General features: G+C 50.0%; 11 protein-coding genes across 11 annotated transcripts; 6 read left to right on the top strand and 5 right to left on the bottom strand.

The window, feature by feature from the left end:
- Positions 1-256: 256 nt before the first annotated feature.
- On the bottom strand, positions 257-2233 carry NUU61_009832 (putative amino acid transporter; the record flags this gene model as incomplete). Its single annotated transcript, XM_056660357.1, has 6 exons — positions 257-291; positions 347-705; positions 759-963; positions 1013-1024; positions 1077-1236; positions 1286-2233. 6 exons carry the CDS (start codon positions 2231-2233, stop codon positions 257-259), a joined length of 1719 nt encoding a protein of 572 aa, XP_056506855.1.
- A 521-nt stretch (positions 2234-2754) lies between these two features.
- NUU61_009833 (uncharacterized protein) lies at positions 2755-4433 on the top strand (the record flags this gene model as incomplete). Its single annotated transcript, XM_056660358.1, has 3 exons — positions 2755-3024; positions 3081-3716; positions 3765-4433. The coding sequence occupies 3 exons, from the start codon at positions 2755-2757 to the stop codon at positions 4431-4433; spliced, it is 1575 nt and encodes a 524-aa protein (XP_056506856.1).
- Positions 4434-5023: 590 nt separating this feature from the next.
- Positions 5024-6531, top strand: NUU61_009834 (flavin monoamine oxidase family protein; the record flags this gene model as incomplete). Its single annotated transcript, XM_056660359.1, has 3 exons — positions 5024-5341; positions 5410-5710; positions 5774-6531. The coding sequence occupies 3 exons, from the start codon at positions 5024-5026 to the stop codon at positions 6529-6531; spliced, it is 1377 nt and encodes a 458-aa protein (XP_056506857.1).
- A 406-nt stretch (positions 6532-6937) lies between these two features.
- NUU61_009835 (uncharacterized protein) lies at positions 6938-8098 on the bottom strand (the record flags this gene model as incomplete). The annotated part of the gene is made up of 3 exons (XM_056660360.1): positions 6938-7297; positions 7358-7676; positions 7734-8098. 3 exons carry the CDS (start codon positions 8096-8098, stop codon positions 6938-6940), a joined length of 1044 nt encoding a protein of 347 aa, XP_056506858.1.
- Positions 8099-8675: 577 nt separating this feature from the next.
- NUU61_009836 (fungal specific transcription factor domain-containing protein) lies at positions 8676-10980 on the bottom strand (the record flags this gene model as incomplete). The annotated part of the gene is made up of 6 exons (XM_056660361.1): positions 8676-9232; positions 9298-9478; positions 9545-9720; positions 9773-10043; positions 10112-10659; positions 10722-10980. 6 exons carry the CDS (start codon positions 10978-10980, stop codon positions 8676-8678), a joined length of 1992 nt encoding a protein of 663 aa, XP_056506859.1.
- Positions 10981-10994: 14 nt separating this feature from the next.
- Positions 10995-11264, bottom strand: NUU61_009837 (uncharacterized protein; the record flags this gene model as incomplete). The annotated part of the gene is made up of 2 exons (XM_056660362.1): positions 10995-11154; positions 11224-11264. 2 exons carry the CDS (start codon positions 11262-11264, stop codon positions 10995-10997), a joined length of 201 nt encoding a protein of 66 aa, XP_056506860.1.
- Positions 11265-12478: 1214 nt separating this feature from the next.
- Positions 12479-14020, top strand: NUU61_009838 (NAD-dependent succinate-semialdehyde dehydrogenase; the record flags this gene model as incomplete). The annotated part of the gene is made up of 2 exons (XM_056660363.1): positions 12479-13851; positions 13903-14020. The coding sequence occupies 2 exons, from the start codon at positions 12479-12481 to the stop codon at positions 14018-14020; spliced, it is 1491 nt and encodes a 496-aa protein (XP_056506861.1).
- Positions 14021-14730: 710 nt separating this feature from the next.
- On the top strand, positions 14731-15692 carry NUU61_009839 (uncharacterized protein; the record flags this gene model as incomplete). Its single annotated transcript, XM_056660364.1, has 2 exons — positions 14731-15122; positions 15206-15692. 2 exons carry the CDS (start codon positions 14731-14733, stop codon positions 15690-15692), a joined length of 879 nt encoding a protein of 292 aa, XP_056506862.1.
- A 117-nt stretch (positions 15693-15809) lies between these two features.
- Positions 15810-17009, bottom strand: NUU61_009840 (3'-5'-exodeoxyribonuclease; the record flags this gene model as incomplete). The annotated part of the gene is made up of 5 exons (XM_056660365.1): positions 15810-15861; positions 15919-16109; positions 16181-16671; positions 16728-16905; positions 16974-17009. The coding sequence occupies 5 exons, from the start codon at positions 17007-17009 to the stop codon at positions 15810-15812; spliced, it is 948 nt and encodes a 315-aa protein (XP_056506863.1).
- Positions 17010-18032: 1023 nt separating this feature from the next.
- NUU61_009841 (FMN-dependent alpha-hydroxy acid dehydrogenase) lies at positions 18033-19686 on the top strand (the record flags this gene model as incomplete). The annotated part of the gene is made up of 4 exons (XM_056660366.1): positions 18033-18165; positions 18230-18735; positions 18791-19460; positions 19517-19686. 4 exons carry the CDS (start codon positions 18033-18035, stop codon positions 19684-19686), a joined length of 1479 nt encoding a protein of 492 aa, XP_056506864.1.
- A 1017-nt stretch (positions 19687-20703) lies between these two features.
- On the top strand, positions 20704-21577 carry NUU61_009842 (SAP domain-containing protein; the record flags this gene model as incomplete). Its single annotated transcript, XM_056660367.1, has 3 exons — positions 20704-20925; positions 20980-21068; positions 21130-21577. The coding sequence occupies 3 exons, from the start codon at positions 20704-20706 to the stop codon at positions 21575-21577; spliced, it is 759 nt and encodes a 252-aa protein (XP_056506865.1).
- Between the last annotated feature and the right edge of the window lie 1359 nt (positions 21578-22936).

Here is a 22936-nt window from a genome sequence, read left to right on the forward strand (position 1 = left end):
TGGCGATACCAACATCTGGGGCTCCTCCCAAGCTGCTTGGATTAATATTGATATTCATACTTTTCAGGGTTCGTGAAATCACGTGCCAGACAAGCTTAAATCCGGTATGGAAGTCGATGTAGAAGATGCAGAATGGTCTCATTGTGCAAGCGTGATATCTACCTGGGTAATGTATATACAAGTATTCCGGAGACCAATGGGGGAGCTCTAGTTTATAAACATGAGAAGCCGGGGAATATTTGACAACAGGTCATGTTCAAGGGCTGCCGCAAGTCTGACCGCCACCATCGCCTGGACATAGTTAGCATTTAATCCGAGTGCTAGTAAAGATTGGGGTTGAACGTACTGTTCATAGCGTTGGCAATCGTCTGTACAACGCTGACTACCATGACAAGGAAACCAAAGACGACGCAAATGTAGGCTGGTAGCTTGTCTCGACGACTGGAGCCGCTGAGCTTTATGTAGCAGAGAGGCGGAAATATGAACGCAAGGGCTGCAGCGCTGGTTGCTCCGATGAGCTCGAAAACCAGACCAAGATCGCAGGTTATCAGGGACACGACTACCGAAGCCGCAACTAACGATGTGGTAAGCACCACATGCCGATTGAGGCTGTACGGTTCGTCTGGGTAATAATAGGTTGTCATGACCGCTCGGCAGACGAAAGCTTCCAGTGGCAAAGTGGTAAGCATATTCAGACCAAAGAGTCTGACGGTAGTTAGCATGAGGAATGAGGACTGAACCACTGCTGGGCCTCTTACAGTCGGGCTATGTTGACTAAGACGTTACTAGATGGAAAGTTGTTCAGAATGTTGCCCTGTGTTTTGGACCCGAAGGCAAGAAAGCCGCAAACACCCATCACTACACACAACAGCGAGGATACGCCGGTTGAGTAATGGGTGACCGTCGCAAAGCGGTCCAGTGTCGGCTTCTGCAAGGAGCCATAGATCATAAGACTGCTGTGGTCTTGAACAATGTCAGTAATTAACGTAGAGCCGAGCATAGTGAAACGTACGGCACACAAAAGCTGAGAATTATTAGCACATCTTTCGAGTCGATCATTGATATTCATGACTTACCGAATGATATCACACCCACAGCTTGGAAAAAACCTGAGTTGATGAGGAGAATACTTTTGATCTCTCCCTGGGACTCCGCTGGAACTCGAAAGCCTTGCGTGATGATTGTGACCACGATGATCAGCATACTAGCCAATGCCAGCGTAGACACTGTTGCCAACTACTTATCTATCAGCCTCTGATGCATCAGGGTGGAGAAGTGGTCCTACCTTGGCGATGTCTCTATACAACGACAATGGGTAGGAGAAGCCCATGACAAATATGATGATTACAGCTTGACGGTTAGTCAGAAGCCAGAGGAAAGAAATATTCCGAAGCGATGGAAACAAGGCGTCTAGAATACGCGGAATGGTATCACCGACAATAACACAGTAGGCGACCATGGCGCCAAACGCAAATGCCCACTGGGTGATGGAGATGGCAATAAGACCACCTTTGCCAAAGCAATACTGCATGGTAGCCTGGACTGAATCGGCTCCACTGAGCTTCGAGTTCACCACGATTAACCGGATTGTCCAGTCCACCGTGACGGTCAAGCCCGCCAGCAGCACGAGTCCCGTTGCCAGCCCCGCTTGTCGAATCGCATAGGGTTGTCCAATAATGCCCGCTCCGACGATGATGTTGACCATGTTCATAAACGCCGTCCTCATTCCACCGCGTCGCGCGACATCCGCCAGGTGTTCTTCGGCGAAGAACTCGTCCGAGGTTGCGATTGCCACGCTGGGAGCTTCGACGTTGGTGAGCAGAGGCATCGCCTGTCCCGTATTACGCGCGCCGGGCGCGTCCTGGTTTCCAAGCTCATAATCCTCCTCGTCTAGCCACCGCGCATCATCGTCTGGACTGTGGACACGGCCATTCGAACGATGGTTCCCTTCTGATTGCTCGTCCAAGTCGAATCGAACACGATTGGCCGTGCGGGGGGTGCGGCGCTGTCCATCCGGGGTAGGCATCGATATCGAGGAGTGACGTTTTCCATTAGAGGTACTTTTTGAGGGAATAGCGGGTGTGCTTGTGGTCGCAGGTGCACTCGTGCCTTGGATTCCAAGTCCGGTGGGAGCTACCGGGCCATGCTGCTCGCTCGAAGTCGGAAGCAGCGATTGAGCTTCGAACTCATCCTGTCGATCCCAGGAATGGGCCGATCTCTCATCTCCTGGCATGGCTGACCTTGAAAGAGAAAGTAGGAGCAACTGCTTTCAGGCCACCTCATAGGGCGGACACGTGACGCTTATCTTTGTCTCCACTTTTCCAACCGCCGCGTGGTCTTTGTGGGGGGCTCTTTGGGGGTTTTCGTGGGATGCGAGATCGTCGCGTTCTTTGACAATTTCTCCGTCCTGCAAGGCAGCAGTCCGCAGCAAACGCTTAGTGTCAAGGGGTTTGGTTCCATGTCTAGATAATCAAACTCTAGAAAGTTCTTGGAGCCGATAGGCAAGAAATGAATTGAAACAGTCAAGAATAAATTCATCACAATTAAAGGCAGGAAATAAAAACCTTGAAAATTAGGCTTGATCGAGTTATTGTTGCTGCGTAGATGGTCATGTGCTTCCATCTCGGTGTGCGTGATTCCCCATTCCTCCCTCGAGCTTCACAGCATCTCCCGGGCCTTCGTTTGGAGAGCTATTGAGATGATTGAGGTCTTCAAAGACCATCCCCGTCCCATAAACGATGAATCGTATCCAGAATGACACTCCAGGTCGACTTGGGTCGAAGCATTCTTCGCGCCGATTCCAACCTGCAGTTGCAGCTGGTCGCGTCGATGAACTGCAATCCTTCCCTCCACTGGGACCCAACCATACCGATGGACGTCGAATTCTGGTCAGATTATGCGATATTGATCACAGAAGCTCCGTTAGAGCTCGAATTGCGTTTGCTTGTCACCGGAGAGTCGAGCTTGGATACTACCTTGTCCATGTCTATGCCATCGATGGTGGACAGACTTTGTAACGCTAAGGTCAAAAAAAAAATATCGGGATGGTTTGTCGGCGTTCTGACTACTTTCTCATACAGATTTGGCCGGACCTCGGGTTTTCTCTGATGTTCAAAAACTGCGATATCGTTAAAGAAAAAGGTCAACCTGGGATCCATCGTCTCACATTTGGATTGAAGAAAAAGCACGAGATTGCCGCGTCAACAAAAGGCCGGACTTTGCCCGCTGTCCTACAAGATCCTCCCTATGCTCGCCCTCCATCTACCACCCCGACGATGTCACTAGCATCAATTGATATTTCGCTGGAGTATGGTTGCTCCTTTGAAAACATACAACAGGTTCATCAACTGTTCGATCTCACAATCAGGCCGAATCGAACAAGGCCTGATCCACTGGTCCTTGCAGCAAGCTTTCTCAAGGCAGATATTGTAAATTTTCTTTCTACTGAGCCCTTGACAGGCCAGGAAAACACACCGAAAGAACTGTCACAAGGCCAATCTTGCAGCACAATAGAATGTTTCAAAAGCCTCTCACAGCCAAGAGATTCGAGCACCAATGGCGTATCTCAAGAACTTTTTCGACTGCTTGACTTTGCCCTCCAGCGATTGACAATATCCACACTCATCAAAGACCCCGAAATCCAGGTACTCGGTCAAGAATCTCTACGAAGCATCCCAGAAACTGCACCGGCGGTTTTTAATCCAAGATATCGTGAAGTGAGTTTGACTGCTCGGGGAAGATTATCTCCAACTAACATAGCATAGGCAATCAACCAGCGAGCAGTGTCAATCCCAATGATTGGCAAGGCTGTGTGCTCAATACTTGAAAACAACGGCAGTCCCATATTACAGGGAAAAATCAAACAGCTGTTACGAGGCACCAGTGGCTTAACAAGGGACTTTTCCGGGCGAAGTCCATCATTAACGAACCCAAAGGCCATCATCCAGTCGGCCCTTTGGCGCATCGCCGAAATTCAACTACGCAATGTCAAATACCCTCAGAAAAGAAATACGGTCTCGGCAACAGACCTAGTCCTCGAGGAATGCCACCCCCAAGATGCTTTGCTTGTTCCGTCTTTAGAACAAGACATGCAAAATCATTGCGCGTTTCCCGAGCCAGATCGGTACTATGGCACTGATTATGAGGATGAAGACGCAGACGCAGACATCATTCAAGACGGTCACTCCGATGAATCGGAAGACTTGTTGTTCGAGAACACAAGTGAACACAGCTTCATGGATATTGTTGACCCAACACAAACCACCATGACGAGCCTTTTCACAGAAGATCCCCCTTCGGCACCATACTGTGTTGAGAGCGAGATGCTTCTATCATATATGGAGCAAGGTGCGTTCGAAGAAAGTGACGTGATGGAGGTACGGTATTCACAACATGTAGATGTTGATGATTGGGATTTGATGTTGGACGAATAGTTATAAAGCTGTATAGATATTGCAGATTTTGAGTTGAATACACTCTGAAGGTTCTACTCACGACTGCAATTCATGCTTATCCCTACTGATAACATGTCACACCACAGCAATATTCCACAACACTTTGTTATTCTTATAACGAGCGATAGACACCGTGAATCTCAACCATCCGATGCACCGACAGGGATCGGGAAGGAACCCGAGAGGCACACCCATACTCCACGCAAAGCGGGGCTCTTCCACCTACAAACATCGGCAACTCGGGAGACTTGATCAAGATGGTCACGTCTATGATGATCCGCTGCAGCCCTTCCCCTCCTTTCCAGACGTGGCCTTGCTTGCCCAATCTTGAGCTCCACCAAAGACCAGCAATTGGTCTAGGGGATACATTGGCTAAAGAGAGTAGGTTGAATGAGAGCACTGCAGCTGCGAAGATCGTTCGGCAGGAATTGGTCTACTTAAATTGATTGCAGGCTGTTAAAATTTGCTTATATTTGTTGCAGGTATCCCTGGGATCCTCTGTCTGCTTTTTATACCACTTATTCACAGTCTTCGCAGTTTGGTTTGTATTTCCCCTGCTCGGCTACATCATGTTGGACGTCGTGGTTATTGGAGCCGGATTCAGTGGCCTTGAAGCCGCCTATTCGGCACAGCAAGCTGGACTCTCAGTGGCCGTTGTCGAAGCCCGCGATCGTGTCGGAGGCAAGATCTGGAGCGCACCACTAGCTTCTGGTCGCGGGTATGCCGACCTGGGTGGTGCATGGATTAACGACAGTCTTCAGCCGCGAGTCTGGGCTTATGTGCAGAAGTTTGGCCTGGGAGTCGTGAAGCAGCGACTGGAGGGTAGAGCTGTTATGCAGGAAAGCCAGGAGAAGCGGTTCGAGTTCCCTTTTGGGGTTACGCCAGATGTGAGTAACTGGCGACATTCTAAGTATCATTGCTGTTCCAAGGCATGGAAGCTGATCTATTCATGCAGTTCTCGCCCGAAGAGAAGAAGAACCTTGAGTACATTCGCGATCATATCCAAGCTGAGTCGCTGAAAACTGGGTTGCCATCCGCCCAGGTGGATAATGTCTCTTTGGACCAATATGTCCGTGACCTTGGTGCCCTTCCCAAGACCGCCCAGATGGTCAATCTCTGGGCACGGGTGATGCATGGCCTGGAGTCGACCGAGGAATCTGCCGCTTGGTTCATCGACTATTGTCGCCGCAACAAAGGTCTTTTGGCTATCCGTGCAGATGATTCTACGGGTGGTCAGCACCTACGGTTCCAGGATGGTGAGAATTGCTCCATATCTCTTTACTTTCTAGTGCATCGAAAGATTAATCACATATTCACAGGCGCCCAGTCTATTGCGACTGAAATTGCCAAGTTGATTGGAGCGGGTAACATCCACCTTGCATCTCCAGTGGCTTCAATCAATGACTATGGCTCGCATGTTGGCGTCATCACACGGACCGGAAAGACATTCCTCGCCAGAAAATGCATTCTCTCTGTCCCTAGCACCATGTACAAGGAACTCAACATCACCCCGGCCCTACCACAAGCGGTGCAAGAGGTCACCAACAACACTATTTTGGGTGACTACAACAAAGCGATTGTGTGCTATGACAAGCCCTGGTGGAGAGAACAGGGATTCAACGGCTATTTCGCCAGCTACTTGGGTCCCGTGATTCTCGCCCGAGACACCAGTGTCGACGAAAGAAAGCACTACTCCTTGACATGTTTTGTCAACGGTCTGCCCGGACGCCAGTGGAGCAAGCTGCCCCCACACGAGCGGCGGGCTGTGGTTCTTAAGCAGGTGGCCCAGATCTTCAAAACGGATACCAAATCAGAGGTGTTTCGGCCCATCGAGGTGTTTGACCAGATTTGGCAGCATGAAGAATTTAGCAGAGGTGCCTTGGCTCCTGTTACTGCTTTGGGGCATCTCACAAAGTATGCTTCGGTCTATGGTAGGCCGGTTGGCAATGTGCATTTTGTGGGCACGGAGTATAGTCCTGAGTGGAAGGGTTATATGGAGGGGGCGCTTTGCTCGGGAGAGTTGGGTGCTCGCCAGGTGGTGGAAGCTATCCAGAGGGTACCGGCTGCGAAACTGTAATGGAATCCCGGGTATATTTGGGTGAGAACAGGGCGAAAGAATGCAGAATATATACACTCATGACTATGGCCCAGAATGTCATTCTTTGTCAATATCAATTACACAACACAAGGCTGTCAGCTATAGGGATATCTTTCCTTCAAGTTCTTGAAGCCATTAAGATTATGTTAATTCACACTAAATAGCCTCATAACTGCATAAGTGCATAGAAAGCAAGCCAACTAAAGTTTTCTTCAGAGCCAGGTTTGGCTCTGAAGGCCCAGTTGATTTGAACTAACTCTGGTATACAGCAAAAGTGTTCAGGCGTCAAAAATAAATCATTGATATGTAATCGCAGACATTCTTCACCAAATAGCAATCCAGGAAAAGACAAGATAACACCAATACTCAATCCACAACTCAAAACCTAGTCCATATCCTCCACCTCGATAAGCTCGGAAACCATATCCTCCAAAAACAGCTTCTGCTCATTCAAGAATCTCTGCATATCAGGGATATTGAATGGACGCTTTGCAAGGTCTCTGTGCTTCTCCGCCTTCAGCTTCGTACGAATACGCTCTTCCAACAGTTCCAATCGATACTCAGTATACTGAGTATACAGCTCAGACCAATTGCTGATAGGTCGTGAACCTGTCAAAACAGTCTCGTCTCTAATGAGAGGAGACTTTGCGCGGAAGGCAGTCACCATACTAATACGCTCGCGCCCACCCATGGCTTTCAGCGCTTGGTGCTCGATATATCTCCCTTGCATGACCACGGCAGTTCCCTATTTCAGTCAGTATGACATGAATAATAGAGGGGTTGTCCCGGGCTGTCTATTTCTTACCATGGCCGGGCCCCGAATCTTTAATATTTCCCCCGAAGGCGTTCGAATAGCAGTTTCACCTCCGACCATACCGGTACAATCCGAAAGCATAGTCACGCACACGAAAGGGAAGCTGTCATAGTGCCACGCAAAAGCAGGCGGGTCATTCTCCACTGGGGTACCTTCACTTTGCATAATGGTCGTGGTCTGCTCATTAATCGAGATGTTGATATTGGCGATTTCGAAATCCAACGCCAGAGCGAGGTCAATCCCTGCAACCTTGGACAGTTTGGTAAGAAGATCCGGACAAGTCCAAGCATCGTACGTAAACGGAGCGCGTCTGTTGAGCAGTGAGCAAAATGATCGTTCATCAAAAAGGCAGCAACAATAAACTCACGCTCGTCCCATGCCCCGAACCATATTCTTGGCAAAGGTCGACGCATATTGACAATGCTCGAGTACAGGCTCACTGAAGATCTCAGCGCGTATCTGCTTGATTGCTTCGGTGGTGAAAAGGGGGAATGGCTCTGAGGCTGCCACTGGGGAGATCCCGTGCCCTTCGAGTCCTATTTGTTTCATGGTGTAGACATTCTCGGGAGGTTGGAAGTTCAAGTGCTTTGTTGGATCAAACACTTCTTTCCCCCCAACGAGCGCTTCATCAATCAAGAACTGGGGGAGCTTGTTCGTTGGACGCGTTGCTTTCTTTGTTGTTGGACCAACCACTTTGGGTGGTGCTGGAGGGAGCATGACGGCTGCAGCCATGTTGAATAAAGAAGTAATTCGAACTTGGTATTTGCTGACTTGAAATATATAGAAGCTTTGAGAAGCTGCTGCGAAGTAGATATCAATCGTGCTGGTCTGGAGGAAACGGTGGTCCTTATATCTTCACTCTGGCTACCCTTGCCTGCCCTATTCATGGAATATGTTGCGCAATGAGGCAAGAGAACCCCATGATCAACAGGGCTTCTGTCATACTACATGCATTCTGATATCTGCCCGTGTTTACCGACACCAACTAAGATGTAGGCATTACCCCGATCTCTGAGGTGTCACACTCTAACCTCCTTCGTCCGAGCTTACCGAACCGATAGGTTCCGCGGGCCGTGCTCCGATGCCTGTAGATCTGCCAGCTTGTCAGTCGATGAGCTGAAGGTACACCCTGGCTCCCGATCATCCGAAGGCCTGTGGAGATCCGGTGATTCCAACGGCAGGTCGAGAGCGTCCCTGTGATGCTTGGACGAGACGTGCATAATGCTACAACCAAGAAACAAATAGGTAGAAAACTCCCCTATGAAACATACTATTTGCTATTGGTTTGGCTATAGTCTCAAGATACACTTCAACCAAATGGGCCCGGCATGTTACCCCCTTCCAGCCATTCAGATTCAGAATCTAGTAAACCATGCGAAAGATCCGGATTCCCTATCTGGTCGACAATTGACAGAAACTCACAGGAAGAAATCCCAATATTATCCAGTGAATCCACATTGTTGGGCATTTGTAGTTCGGCGGAGGGTAAAGACCTTACGTTCCCAGCCGCCGACGGCGAGCGAGAAGTCATTTCCGGTTCTTCAACCGATAGCTGTCCTTGACGGTCTTCAAACCGGCCATTTACCAGCCCCATCTCTGCCTCGGCTGGCCCGGCTAATGTCAGGGTTTGTAGTCCCTCCTGCTCTACGCGTGCGGCGAGCTCCCGGAACAAACCCTCAAGCCGGTTCAGCTCGGCTTTTCGGATTTCGGCCACTCTGTTTCCACTGGAAATAAACTCGTCGAGGATTGAGTGTCCTACTTGGCTATATTTCTGGTCTTCGGCGTCGGGTGGGAAGAGCGTGTGTGCCATTGTCAGATGGAGAGAAGCCGCATATGTGAATTCAAGATCGAATGGGAGGAAAACCTCTAAAGCACATTAGCTTTGGTCTTCCTAGGGGAATTGTGGCTCCATTGCTGCATTTGACACGTACCCAGAAAGATGTTCTCATCTGACAATATTTGAAGCGTCTTCACAGCCGACTTGATGCCAATTGATATCAGAGACTTGGGGAGAGCTAAGAATTTCTGCCAATCTTCTTCTGCACGTCCTAGCTTTTCCAGTCGTTCTTTCAAAACAGAGAGAAGCAGGGGTCTTGTGGCAACAATCACACACTGTTGGACATTGTTAGATGTCCAATCTGGATAGGGGTGGGGGAGAATCAATCTTGAATTGCATACCTGATGGTACAATAAAATGAGATAGCGTGTCTCGTGCGGCACTGAATCCATCGAGCCTTGGAAATCCACAGGAAACATCTTCTCGATCTCCTCGGCGAGACCAGCCATGGTCTGCAAGATGTTCCGTGTTATCTCCAAGAATGCCCCAAGCTGGGTCTTTTCCGTTCTATATATTGCTTGATGGTAGAGAGTCAGTATACTGCTGTCGATAATTCTTTTCAAACTTACTCGCGAGAATGAACGACAACATTTGCGAGAGTCTCACTTGAAGACTGAACGTGGTATCGTTCAAAGATGTAGTGGGTGGATTAGACAACGTGGTGATATCCCCATCCTGCGTGGTCATCGGAAGGCCCAAGGAGGAGGAAACATGGCGGTCCATGATATACAGAGTCCACCAGAGATTTCGGCAACGGGCGACTGTTGCAGCACCGAGCTCTTCCTCGGGGAGCTGGGTGTGCATTCCTTCCAGCTGGGCGATGCGGATTGCCTGACCAACCTATTCAAATAATTCCCAGTGTGAGCGAACAAGAAATACCCTAGGTGGTCAAGAATGACTACGCTTACATTCACATGCGCTCCCTCCCGGTGGTCTATTGCATACAGATACAACCCAGCCAGAGCCAACGCCTCGATTACCATCAAACTATCTCTCCCCGTGGATGTATGGTTCGGCATAGCAGCCATAGCTCGCACAAAGAACCTGGAGCCTGGCGGTTCATTATGGTTTTTTGGGCGCGAGAGAAACGCCTTGCCGAATGCGAGCACCAAAAGGAATTGGGCGAACCATATGCGGGATTCAACAGCTTTCTGTGCTTCTCGGCCATTGTAAAAGTCGAATATGTGAGAGGTGAATGAAGCGTCATCGAAGAATCGATAGGTCTGACCAAGGTGGAACTTGACCGTGTTGAAGAGATAGAGAGCGTAGTCAATTGAAGGTAGATCACTGACATCGGGCGGCTCACAGGTTGTGAAGCGGTTCCATTCAAATGGGTAGATGTCTCCATCCAAGTAAAATCCGGGAGTGCTGTAATCGGGGTTGAGGTTGAGCTTCTCGGTCATCATGACTGTGAGTCGAGCTGTGAATGACCATGCTGAAGTTGGGGCAAGCCAAACTATTCAAGATATGTTAGCTGGGAATATTTTAAGGTTGGAAAGGGGAAGAACGCAGACACACTCCAGTTTCGTTTGTTAGTTCGCGTATCTTTAATGACTGTAGACGGCAAGGTAAAGGGGCTTGTCCAGATGCTAAACGTAGAATCGGTCATTTGAGACGCCGGTGGCTCTAATTCTGAAGGTACTTGCGCATCGGCGATGGTAGTACCTTGCTCGATCTCATCCCCCGGTCCGAGGACAGAGTCCCGGGATCGTTTGATTCCACTCGAATGCCGCCACTGCCTGGCTTGCTTTTGTAGGTCGCGAAGATATCTGGTCATGGTCACTCCTGTCATCACCCAAACAACACATCGGAAACGCAGATCACAAACCTCTCAGATACTAGCACTTTTGTACTTGCTTCTGAAAACTGACACCTGATGAATCGTCGCTGGCAATTTACACACGGCTCGTCGCCAGAGCACTTGATCTTGCTCTGGCGGCATGCGATACACCTGGAGGATTCTTGTCAATATCATATCCGTCAACCCGATTTCCATGTGTAGTCAGATAGATCTCCTTACGCGTTGGCAGTTCTTCGAGGCTTGCGATACGCAGCCTGCATCTCGACTGACCCAAAGAGATAGATGGAATTGCACAGCAACTGAGCAGCTCCTTCAATAATACACAAGAGGGGGGCAGTGGGGTTGAGCCAGCGCGAACTGGAAAACTTTACTCTTTTCGGTGTCGCCCCACGTACCTTTCTCGCGAGATTTGGAGTCTTTTAGTGACTTCTAGTACTTGGAACAGGTAGATAACAAGATTTGTTTATTAAGATTGCTGCATGGATCAACCGCCGGCCACTCCCGACGTTTTCTTTTGCATGAATCTCCACCCCTCAGACACGTACAGGACGGCCCGCTCAATTCTAAATCTGGCTGGAAATCCATGTTGATAGAGGCGTATCTATCCATAATTCCGATATATACCCCGCATTCAACTCCATTGTTGGGGGGTTTGAGTGACCATGTTCAAGAATAGGGGCATTTCGAGACCAGTTCTAGAACTACGAAACTGTCGGCAGGCCAGTAGCCAATAGTCCTTATGCTTAGGGGATCAGACATCAAGGTCAGGAATGAGAAAATACCTGGCCTGCGCGGCTCGGTAAGTTTATATAGAGTTTGATTGCAGGTCGACGACCGAACACCTTGTCCGAGTTTAGAGAACATGTCAACCAGACTTCAGAATTGGATTCCTACTTATAGATGGTAACTTTCTCGACAAAGACTTCAAGAAATTGGGCACATCCCACTAGAAAAGTACCTCAAATCACACGTCTCTGGCGTCTGATGACTATCGATCTAGTTCTCGCACCTCAATTTCCTGTCTCTGTTACCAATTTTTCCAACTACACTTGTCGAGATTGTGACTCACGACCAAGCAAGGTTCATCAGTGGGTAATCTCTCACACATGGAACAGCAGTGTCCTAGAAATATGACGAGGAAGCTAGATAAGGGGTTTCGTCTTGAGAGGTCGAGCCTTGCTCCAGGGACAATGCTGGTGGGCTGTAGATCACTGTGGGATGCGATAGCATTGAAGCGATGCAAGAGGTGTGCCGCCAGTTCATGTGAAGTAAAAGGGAGATCGGGAACTGACCCGAGGGATTTGCTCGGCTTGGGAACCCGACACTAAAGGGGGATGATCAAGATTGCCCGATTAGCCAAGAGGAATAAGAGCACAACAGTCAGCCATGTCCCGAGTATTTAAAGCAAACTACGCGTCTGTGATTTACAAATTTCACATATCTCCTTGCATCCTCCTCACCCACCGATCCCATCATGGCAGCATCTTTTACATCTTTACTAAAAGACCCCGGTCTTTTCGTCGACAAATCCTACATTGACGGCGAATGGGTGGTATCTGAGTCGTCAAAAACGTTCCAAGTCCAAAACCCAGCTTCAGAAAAGGTCATCGGGACATGCCCTGAATCAACAACAGCCGACCTCAACAACGCGATCCAAGCCGCATCCAAGGCCTTCCCCGCATGGCGCGCTCTGTCGGGCCGACAACGGGGACGGATCCTTCGACGAATCTTCGCGTTGCTAGTCGAAAACAAAGGAGATATTGGCAAGATCATCACCACAGAGAATGGCAAGGCCAAAGCCGATGCCGAGGGCGAAGTCCTCTTTGCAGCCAGTTTCTTTGAGTGGTTCAGCGAAGAGGCTGCCCGGATCTACGGGGATATTGTCCCACATAGCAATGCAAGCAGCAGAACACAAATCATCAAGGAGCCTGTGGGTGTCTGTGGGTTGATTACACCATGGAATTTCCCGATCGCAATGGGCGCTCGCAAGATTGCGGCGGCTCTTGCGGCGGGATGTACAGTGGTTCTCAAATCGGATGGATTGACACCGTTTTCCTCGAATGCTCTTGCGGTGCTGTGTCAACGCGCTGGTGTACCAAAGGGCGTCTTGAATATCGTGACAGCCTTGGAGAACACCCCGCAGCTCGGCCTGGCCCTCTGCGAGTCGGATATGGTCAAGAAGATATCCTTCACTGGTTCCACTCGCGTGGGGAAGATCTTGATGCGGCAGTCAAGCGGAACGCTGAAGAAGCTCAGTCTTGAGCTGGGCGGCAATGCTCCTTTTATTGTTTTCGATGACGCGGACCTCGAAGTCGCCGTCGCCAGCGCACTCGCCAGCAAATTCAAAGTTACGGGCCAGACCTGCGTGTGCGCCAACCGGATATTTGTCCAGGAAGGCATCTACGACCGATTCAGTCGTAGGCTGGTTGAAGAAGCCCGGAAATTCCGCGTAGGTGACGGGAGCGATGAGTCCGTCACTCACGGGCCTCTGACCAACGGCGTGGCAAAGGTCGAGCAGCATATCAAAGATGCAGTCAGCAAAAGTGCAAATGTACTGCTGGGTGGAAAGCAGCTGGCATCTCTGGGCAAGAATTTCCACGAGCTCACTATCCTTGGCGATGTTGACGACACGATGCTGGTGACACGCGAGGAGACATTCGGTCCTATTGCTGCATTGAGCAAGTTCCGAACTGAGGACGAGGTTATCGGCCGAGCAAACGACTGTGAGGTTGGCCTGGCCTCCTACATTATGACGACGGACCTTGCCCGCTCGCATCGTGTATCGCAGAGATTGGAGACTGGGATGGTGGCGATCAACACGGGGGTAATTTCAGATGCTGCAGCGCCGTAAGTCACTTTCCTTTCCGGAGGTCTTCATCATGCTAATACCTTGGACAGATTTGGAGGCGTCAAACATTCTGGAATGGGCCGCGAAGGTAGTAAATATGGTGTTGATGACTACATGACCCTCAAGACGATCGTTACGGGGGGTATAGATGTGTGGTCACGGTTGTAAGGGTATATCCAGCTGCAATGAACTAGTCTAGAGGCTGCTACGCTGTTAATATCACGATATACACGATACAAATGAAGCCCAATATCAAACCCCGAGTATAGTCCACAGACCCCGCAGTGGAACCTGTCAAGCTGTGGAGAACCCGACAACCCGAGATAACGTCGGTTCCACGGGCCTCTTTGTGCCCCTCAAAGCCTTGACTGGGATTCCTGTTGAATCAACACGGAATGGCCCGGCAAAAGCGTGCCTATGTGCCAAAAGTCAAAGGTATGCATCAAATCTGAGACTTTGTAAATCACCAACTCATGGTTTGGCAGGCTGCTACGAATGTTCGCAACGCCGAGTGAATTGCGATCGGGCACGGCCAAGCTGCGAGAAATGTATCGCCAAGGGCATATCTTGTAGTGGATATGGTGTGCGATACCGGTTTTGCGATAAACCTCAAAGATTGATAGTTGATGGACAGGAGAGGCTCTGTTCGGATGTTTCCATTCAACCTGCTCCAGTATCAACCAAGAACCTCACTACCAAAGACAACAATTTGCATCCAGTTCCTCGCAGCCACCATTCTTTTGATGTATCCCCAACTATTCCTTTAGTATGCTTGGACCGTTGGAAATCATTCCTTCTGAACTACTGTGAGACTTCTCCCCAGAATCCCAAGCCCAATCTATTGACGAATCCCAGTCTCAGACAATATCGCCCCCGAGATGGTGGTGATTGACGACCACCACAATGGATGGCGACACCTAATCCTCCCAGTTGCCCACATGAACGACTTAGTCTTAAATTCCGTGCTCGCCGTCTCAGCCTTCCACCTCTCAGAAAGCGCCGCAGGCTACTTGCCCATCCACCCAAGACTACTTTTCATGCAAGCGATCGGCGGACTCCAGAACAGAAGAAATCTCGACAAGTGCGACTTACAGACAAAACAGTTTGTCATCCTCGCCATTGTGGTTCTCCTCGCAGCCGTGATGGTAAACGGATGCTCCGACTTCCCTATCGTATTCCGCATGCTGCAATCAGCACTCGATGCAGTCGGTGGAGAGAGGAGTCTATCTGATGGCGAGGTAGCAGAGTTTCTGCGACGAGAGATCCACAAGTAAGAAAAGAAAAACCAGCTCAATCAGCATCAGACTCGATTGAGTGTATGTCCGGAGGCTAATGTAACAACTACAAATACAGAATGCGAGCATACGGTGCCCCATTCATCGGCCAAGATGCGGGCAGACGCGCGCTGGAATCACAGGCCCAGCAAAGCTTCGACTGTCTACAATTTTACTTTCGTCTGTATCCAGATCATTCACACACCTTCCATGCGATTGCTAGTTTGAGGCAGCAAGCATACCGGATCTACCTGCACCGCACAGCTACAGAAACACACATTACAATACCGGTCGAATCAATCGAGGATTTTAAATCGAGTCTGGAGACTTTCTCCGAAGGGTCGCTGGGTGAGCACACCCTTGTTTGGGCTGTCTTCATCGCGGCATCGGAAAGTCGGGTATCCACGCATCGGCGCTTTTTTGAACAGTTCTTGGAGAGGCAATATCGCCGGAATAGGTTTCTCAATCTTTCAAAAGCGTTGCAACTTCTCAAGCGCATTTGGAAACGGAGTTCGAGTGAGAACTGGACGGCGCTACTTCCTGAGCCACGGGTTTTGATAATGTAATGTAATGCAAACCATATTCAGCGGACAGGTACATCAAAACGTCAAGATTGGGCAATGGGATAGCCAGAGCTATAGGTATCATATTTCTATCGCGAAGCGTGAAAGGGTGAGCAGGGGCTACTGATATTCCTCGCCTAACCCGAACATCCGAATCGAGTTATTCCAGGCACTGCACATAGCTATTAGCAAATAATCTGGTACTGAAGTCTAGGGAAACGGGACATACGCTTCGCAAACCTCTTCAACAGAGATCCCCTTCACCATGGCAATGACATGAGCAACGCGGGCAATAGCAACAGGCTCATTACGACCCTTCACCATACAGCCCTTCTGCCACTTCTCCTTCTTCACAGACTTTGGTAGTTCCGGTGCTCCATCCAGGTACTTGGACGAGGCATGGGAAGGGCGGATTTCACACTAAAGAAGAGGGTTAATCTGCGAATATGCAAAAACACACACACACACAAAAAAAAAAAAAAAACACATACCCACGGCCCATCAGTCTCAATCTGAACCCGCTCCAAAGGCAGAGCCTTCACCACTTCTAGATTCTCCTCAGTCTTCAAGCTACACCCATTAACACCCACATCAAGACCCATCGCAACCATACGGTTCATCTCCTCGAGCGTCCCCGTAAAGCTATGCACAAGTCCGCGCCTGGGCAGCTTCGCAAGTCTGGGAGCAAGCAGCCTCTCAAAGTCCTCGCTGGCGGCGCGCGAGTGCAGAAATAGGGGCAGCTGGATCTCGACGGCAAGGTCTAGTTGCGCCTCAAAGTACTTGAGTTGCTGCTCCTTCGGGCAGAGGAAGAGGCGGTCGTAGTCGAGCCCGATCTCGCCAAAGGCTACCGTGTGGCCGGCTTGGATGGATTCTTCTGCTAGAGTGCGCAGCTCTTGTAGCATTTTTGGGGCGCCACCGGGGTGTTCGTCGAAGAGTTTTGCTTGGCAGGGGTGTACGCCGACGGTCGCGTAGCAGAATCCCGCTGATTGCCAGGTGTAAGAACAACGAGTGTTCAAAGAACATGGGGCGGATGCTTACGGTATTTGCTGGCGATCGCCACGGCGTGCTTTGACTCTTCCAGGTCTGAACCAGTCACCATAAATTTGGAACAACCCACATCGCGGGCCCGTTGGATTACATCGTCCAGGTCATCTTCGTGGGCTTGTTTGCCGTGGTAGTTGCCACGGAAGACAGGATCACTCAAGTTGATCCCGATCTAATATTGATATTGATCAGTTACGCCGTGAGCTTCGAGGGCCTGTAAGTTGGGGCTGGACAACGCACATCAACATATCTCAGCGGCTGAGCCGAGTCACCCATGCTGGCTGTGGTCGATTGTCTTGCTGCTAAAGCAGAAAATGGTTTGCGAGTACCACCCAGGGGGTACACAGGGTTATGTCCTCGACGTGATCCTGCGAATATGTGAGCTCAGCTACTCAAAGCACACTCTCGATATAACGACAAGCACTCGAAAATCAGATTCGTGCACATATCATGCCACACATACCTAAACTACTTTGATAGACGCCAGACAGGAAAAGTGTCCTTCCACCACTAAGAATCGAGGTATAAGTGTAATTAAAAGATTTCAAGACACTTCCCCCAGCTGAAACAATTTGCATGAGATCAATCTGCCACAAACTGCTTTTCGTGTGTCAATCCGAAGTGCTTTGCAAAAGTTGCGTCGGATTTGTGTTGACTCACTACTCAGCCATATGAGGCTTAGCACTGCAGAGATGTGGCTGGTGTATGTATGACATAAGCAGAGTTATCTTGGTTATCGGCGACGGAGAGAAATCCGCGGTGAGTCGGCGATGCGCCGAGGGTCTGAGGCCCCCGCGAGGGTTGAGAGGTTGGAGCGCCGTGGGGGTTGAATCTTGTTGTTTGCACTGGGAGATATTGTGAATCTATCTTCAACTTTGAGGCTCCGGCCAAATCAATAACTTTGATTACCCGAGCATTCGAGTCCCTACGAGCCGGACAGCCTCGAGTCTATGAAAGAGAACGAGGAATTCCGTCTTCAGAAATTGAGATCACAATTTGATAACCTCGAAAAGAAAGCTTCTGCCTCAACAGCAGCGTGGGATTGGGCCCGTGCAGTCCGGGGTAAGTCCGGAGACTTCGCCGTGCAGAGTGGATAAGTTGTGGACGGAGAAGCACCGCAAACGCTGCTGAGTATTTAGTCTTCGCTGGCTGGCTGGCACCTCCACCTCTTTTCCTTTGTTTCAGAGCAACACGACATTGACCCTTGCTATCCTTGACTCTGCCACTCGAGCTACAGGACAGAGTCAAACTCAGGGCCATTCGCGAGAGGATATCTAACCCTGGAATGGTGCCGGCAGCATGGCAGACCAGAAACTGCTGTCGACGCAGCAAATCTCCGAGCACAAAACGCCCGAAGATTGTTGGATTGTCGTAGACAATCAAGTGTGGGATGTGACGGATTTCTTGGATGAGCACCCGGGGGGGTCAACAAGTATGTCTACATTACAATTGATCTATTTTCACGTCGAGAGAATCTAATAAATTCTTATTGGCAGTCATTCTAAAATATGCCGGCAACGATGCCACGAAAGCCTATTCAGAAGTGCATGCGCCGAGCGTCTTGAGAACCAACCTTGATCCCGACAAGTTCAAGGGCGTCCTCGATGAGTCCACGATCGATGCCGACTGGGCCAAGCCACCGCCTGGCGAGAATCCACGGGTGGTCCTAGAGAATGAAAAGCCACCCTTGCACACGCTGATCAACTCGCACGACTTCGAGGTCGTGGCATCCAAAACCGCCAACAAGAAGACCTGGGCGTTCTACTCGAGCGCGGCTACAGATCTGATCACACGGGACGCCAACAAGTCCTGTTTCGATCGGATATGGTTCCGGCCCCGGGTGCTGAGAAACGTGCGCTCGGTTGATACTCGAACTAAAATCCTTGGCGGGGACTACAAGCTTCCACTGTTCGTGAGTCCCGCGGCCATGGCGAAGTTGATTCATCCTGAGGGCGAATGCGCCATTGCGCGCGCATGCGAAAGTAAAGGCATTATGCAGGGTGTGAGTTATACCGGAACTGAATTGATCAGTCCCGCCATACTGATGAGATTTCTAGATCTCAAATAACTCCTCCTACACTATGGATGAATTGCGAACCGCAGCCCCGTCCGCCAGCTTCTTCTTCCAACTATACGTCAACCGCGACCGAGAGAAGTCCGCAGCATTGCTGCGACAGTGCTCAGCCAACCCGAACATTAAGGCCATTTTCGTCACGGTGGACGCCGCCTGGCCTGGCAAGCGCGAGGCCGACGAACGAGTCAAAGCCGACGAGAGCCTGTCCGTGCCGATGTCGCCATCGAAGGCGCAGAACGACAAGAAGGGCGGCGGGCTCGGCCGGGTCATGGCCGGGTTTATTGATCCTGGACTGACGTGGGAGGATCTGGTTTGGGTCCGGCAGCACACGCACAAGCCCGTGTGTCTGAAGGGCGTGATGTCGGCGGACGATGCCCGGCTCGCGATGCAAGCCGGGCTCGACGGGATCCTGCTCAGCAACCATGGGGGTCGCAACCTTGACACGAGCCCGCCTTCGATCATTACCCTGCTCGAGATTCAGCGGCGGTGTCCCGAGGTGTTTGGTGCTATGGAGGTGTATGTGGATAGTGGCATTCGGCGCGGCAGTGACATTCTCAAGGCCGTGTGTCTAGGTGCCACGGCTGTGGGTATGGGTCGCAGCATGTTATTTGCGACGAACTATGGACAGGAAGGGATTGAGCATCTGGTTGACAGTAAGTGGTGGCTGTATATGTTCTGCTGGAGCCCTGCTAACCACTGGGCGGTTTAGTCATGCAAGATGAGTTAGAGACCGCCATGCGCAACACAGGCGTCACAACCCTAGACGAGGCATCGCCCGACCTCGTGCACACGGCAGATATCGACCACTTGGTGCCGGATTCACGGTCGCATCCCTACGCTCGGGCCATAGCTAAAAGCCGTGGTCTGTCGAAGCTTTAATGACGACAGATGATTCATAGAGTGATCCATAGTATAGTGCATAGACCTGAACAACCACCATCTGGTTGAATTAGCTCGGTGCCTTGTTGAGTCTGTAGTATGCAGGGATGAATCAGGGGAATCCGGCCAAGACGACACAGCCTGTCGAGATTCTTCACCGAACATTCAATATAGAATCATGATCGAATAATTATAGAACAAGAATCTGCAACATAAAGCGGATCGTATTCAAGACGAAGAATTACACCGTAGCCTGGAGACGGCCTACGACTTGTTAATTGAATGCGACTCTTGGACGGGAAGAATTCCTTCTCAACTGTTGAGCGGGAATGATCATCGCTCCCCATGTAGAAGGGTATTCTGGAATTGCTTACGTGCCCGTGCAGAATTAGGGTGATGGAGAGGGGTTGCAAGCCACTCACGGCGAAGATATTGCGGATCAGACTCGGGTTGCCCTATTATGAGCCAAAGGATTTACTTCTTCCGGCCATTTCGAGGGTTTCCATTACTTCATCGTGCAGACACCAATTCGGGTTGGGGGAGCCAGTCATGGTTGTACCGGGTACATCGTGTCCCCTGGTGGGTACGGGCTAGCCTTCGTCCCGAGGGCTGGGTACTGGGTACTTGGCCCCTACCTACATTACGCTGTAGATCTCCGTCCGTTGAATGTCGCATAAAGTAGCCGGGTTCCCCTCTTTCTTCTGGGATTGTTGATGTCTTGTATTCTGAGTATGTCTGCTCTTCAATACTCTCATCTACTTCCTGGCTGTCTATTATCTATGATATCTATTACGTATATTATATAGAGTGACCAGGTAGAGCACGTCAACACCTATCGATCAACGTGGGTCCAGACCGCCCCGTCCGTAGCTCTCCCCAACGCTTCAACTTTATAAGGTCCGTCTCTCCCTCCTTTTCCTTCTCTTCTTCTCTCCTATCCGTTCTCTATATTCGGGTCTCTCGCTCTCTGACAACCACCCCAGCTCTATACTCACGTATACATCCTTGTCCTCAACCATGACTGCTCCTCGTTCGTCCTCCTTGCGCGCTCTGCGTGTCCTGTCCCAGCGACACTCGGCGGTGCCCTCCACTCGCCGCGCCCTGCACATCACCGGTGTGCAGTCTGCTCAACCCGCCAACCCCGGCGACAAGGCATCCTTGTACGCTGCCCGCAGTCTGCCCGATCTCAAGACAGAGTGCCAGCGCCGCTCATTACGTGCTGCCGGCAGCAAGACCGAGGTATGTTTGAGCGCTGTTCTCCGCCACGCCAACTCAGCTAACCCACTCGTTCAGCTGATTGAGCGCCTCGCCAACCACGATGTCCTCCAATCACGAGCATTCAGCATCGCCATGCGTCGAATCAACAGCAAAGCCTTTGCAGGGTATGTTCCACGCCATCCACACCACTAAGCATGTCCAAACACCAAGCTAACTCCTCCCCAGCGAGCAATCTACCCGCCAATTCAACACCTCCCGCGCCTCCAAAGCCGTCGGCGACACCTCCACCGTCGACTTCGTCTACATGCCCTCCATGGCGGAACTAGACGCCGCCCCCGTCCGACCAGGCCCCCGTGTCCCGGTCCTTCCCGACATCTCCTCCCTCCCCGACCCCCAGACCCAGACCGCCCCACCCATGAAGCCGCAGATCTACACCGTGGCCGGGTCCGGCTCGGATGTCGCGGCCAGCGCCATGAGCGAGGTCGTCGACAACCACTCCATAGACATCGATCCCTTCTCGCTGACCGAGACGGTCGGCCGCTCGCGCGTCGGCGAGGAGATCCAGCGCCAATCCAGTGGCACCGGGTCCGGTGAGCCGGGCGTGGTCCAGGAGCTCTGGACGGGGTTCCTGGACGATGTGCTCGGCCCGAAACAGTCCAGTCCGAGGAAGTAAATGGGGCGCTGGTCCTCGCTCTTTTTCTTATCACGTTCTTGTGACTCGGCTATGGCCTGTGATGAACGAGTTTCCTTGATACTTGGCTGAGCTCTTTCTTTTTCTTTCCTCTTCGTGTTGTCTATGAGACTGTTTGAGAACTAGCGTTTTGATGTAATTAATATCTTGTGCGAGCTCCCTGTGCAGGAGTAATCCCAAATGCCTTGACTATTTGACTACCAAGGTTATTTCCTGTCACGAATTCCATCTACAGGCTGTGATCAATTCTACAGTATTATTCGGAACCAGACTACCTTATTTTCATATAATTATGACTCACTCCACTCAAGTGGTGCATGTATCCATGGATGGGGAGTAGTATTCCCGCTCATAACCTCCATTTTCGTTGCGCCGAGGCTGTTGCAATATCCACCGTGATCTACACTACATCACCGCACTGAAAGATCCACGCCCGGGATGTCTTCCGACTTCCGGTTCTTTTGAGCCGGGTATCCAAAATGACCCGAGGTCATCAGACATCGTCATCAGACTCGGTAGCACAACACACTCACTACTCACTACAGTGGGTGATCAAAAGTTTGTGTACCCTACCCCCTGACCCACATAATATTATATAATATTCTGCTAGTCAAAAAAACTCTTTATTCTGTATTCTAACCCCTATATACTAGTATTATACTAATATTTAGTATACCAACCCTCTGCTTCGATAACTACTTTTACCCGATTTGGCATCGAATTCGATAGAGTTTGCAGAACCCCCTAATCAATCTTATCCTATATTTCTTACGCTGTATTAATTAAACGTTCTAGTGTAGTACTATTATTAGGTATATCTAGTAGCTCGGGGTATAACTTATAGATTTTTGCCTTTAATAAAGCCCATATATTTTTAATTAGATTAAGATCTAGCGAATAAAATAGCTATACTATAGTATTAACCCTATATCGCTCTAAAAGCTTATATACGATATACGCGCGATAAACTAACGTATTATTATATATAAAAATAGTATCTAGTCTAAGCTACGTAAACAAAATAACTCTATATAAATTAGAGATAACCTCTATATCTATACCGCCGCGAGATACGTTAAGGTTACCTTATAATACCTATAGACTAGTATATCTGATTTCGCTAGAGAAAGTAGCCTAAAATATCTATTTTATTTACTTTCTATATAGTCTTCTATAAATATCTCGCTCGATTCGTTGCTACAAGGGTCGATTAAAGATATAAGGCTTCCGATAGCCAGCACCTCGCTCGATAGTATATTTATAAGACCAATAGACGCGAGCCTAATCTTTAAAGATAAAATATTAATATATTCTTACCTAATAAAGTTATTTTACTCTAGT

This window comes from Penicillium alfredii (assembly GCF_028826965.1).
Source record: "Penicillium alfredii strain IBT 34128 chromosome Unknown utg000012l_segment0_segment0, whole genome shotgun sequence".
In the NCBI taxonomy this organism is placed as follows: Eukaryota; Fungi; Ascomycota; class Eurotiomycetes; order Eurotiales; family Aspergillaceae; genus Penicillium; species Penicillium alfredii.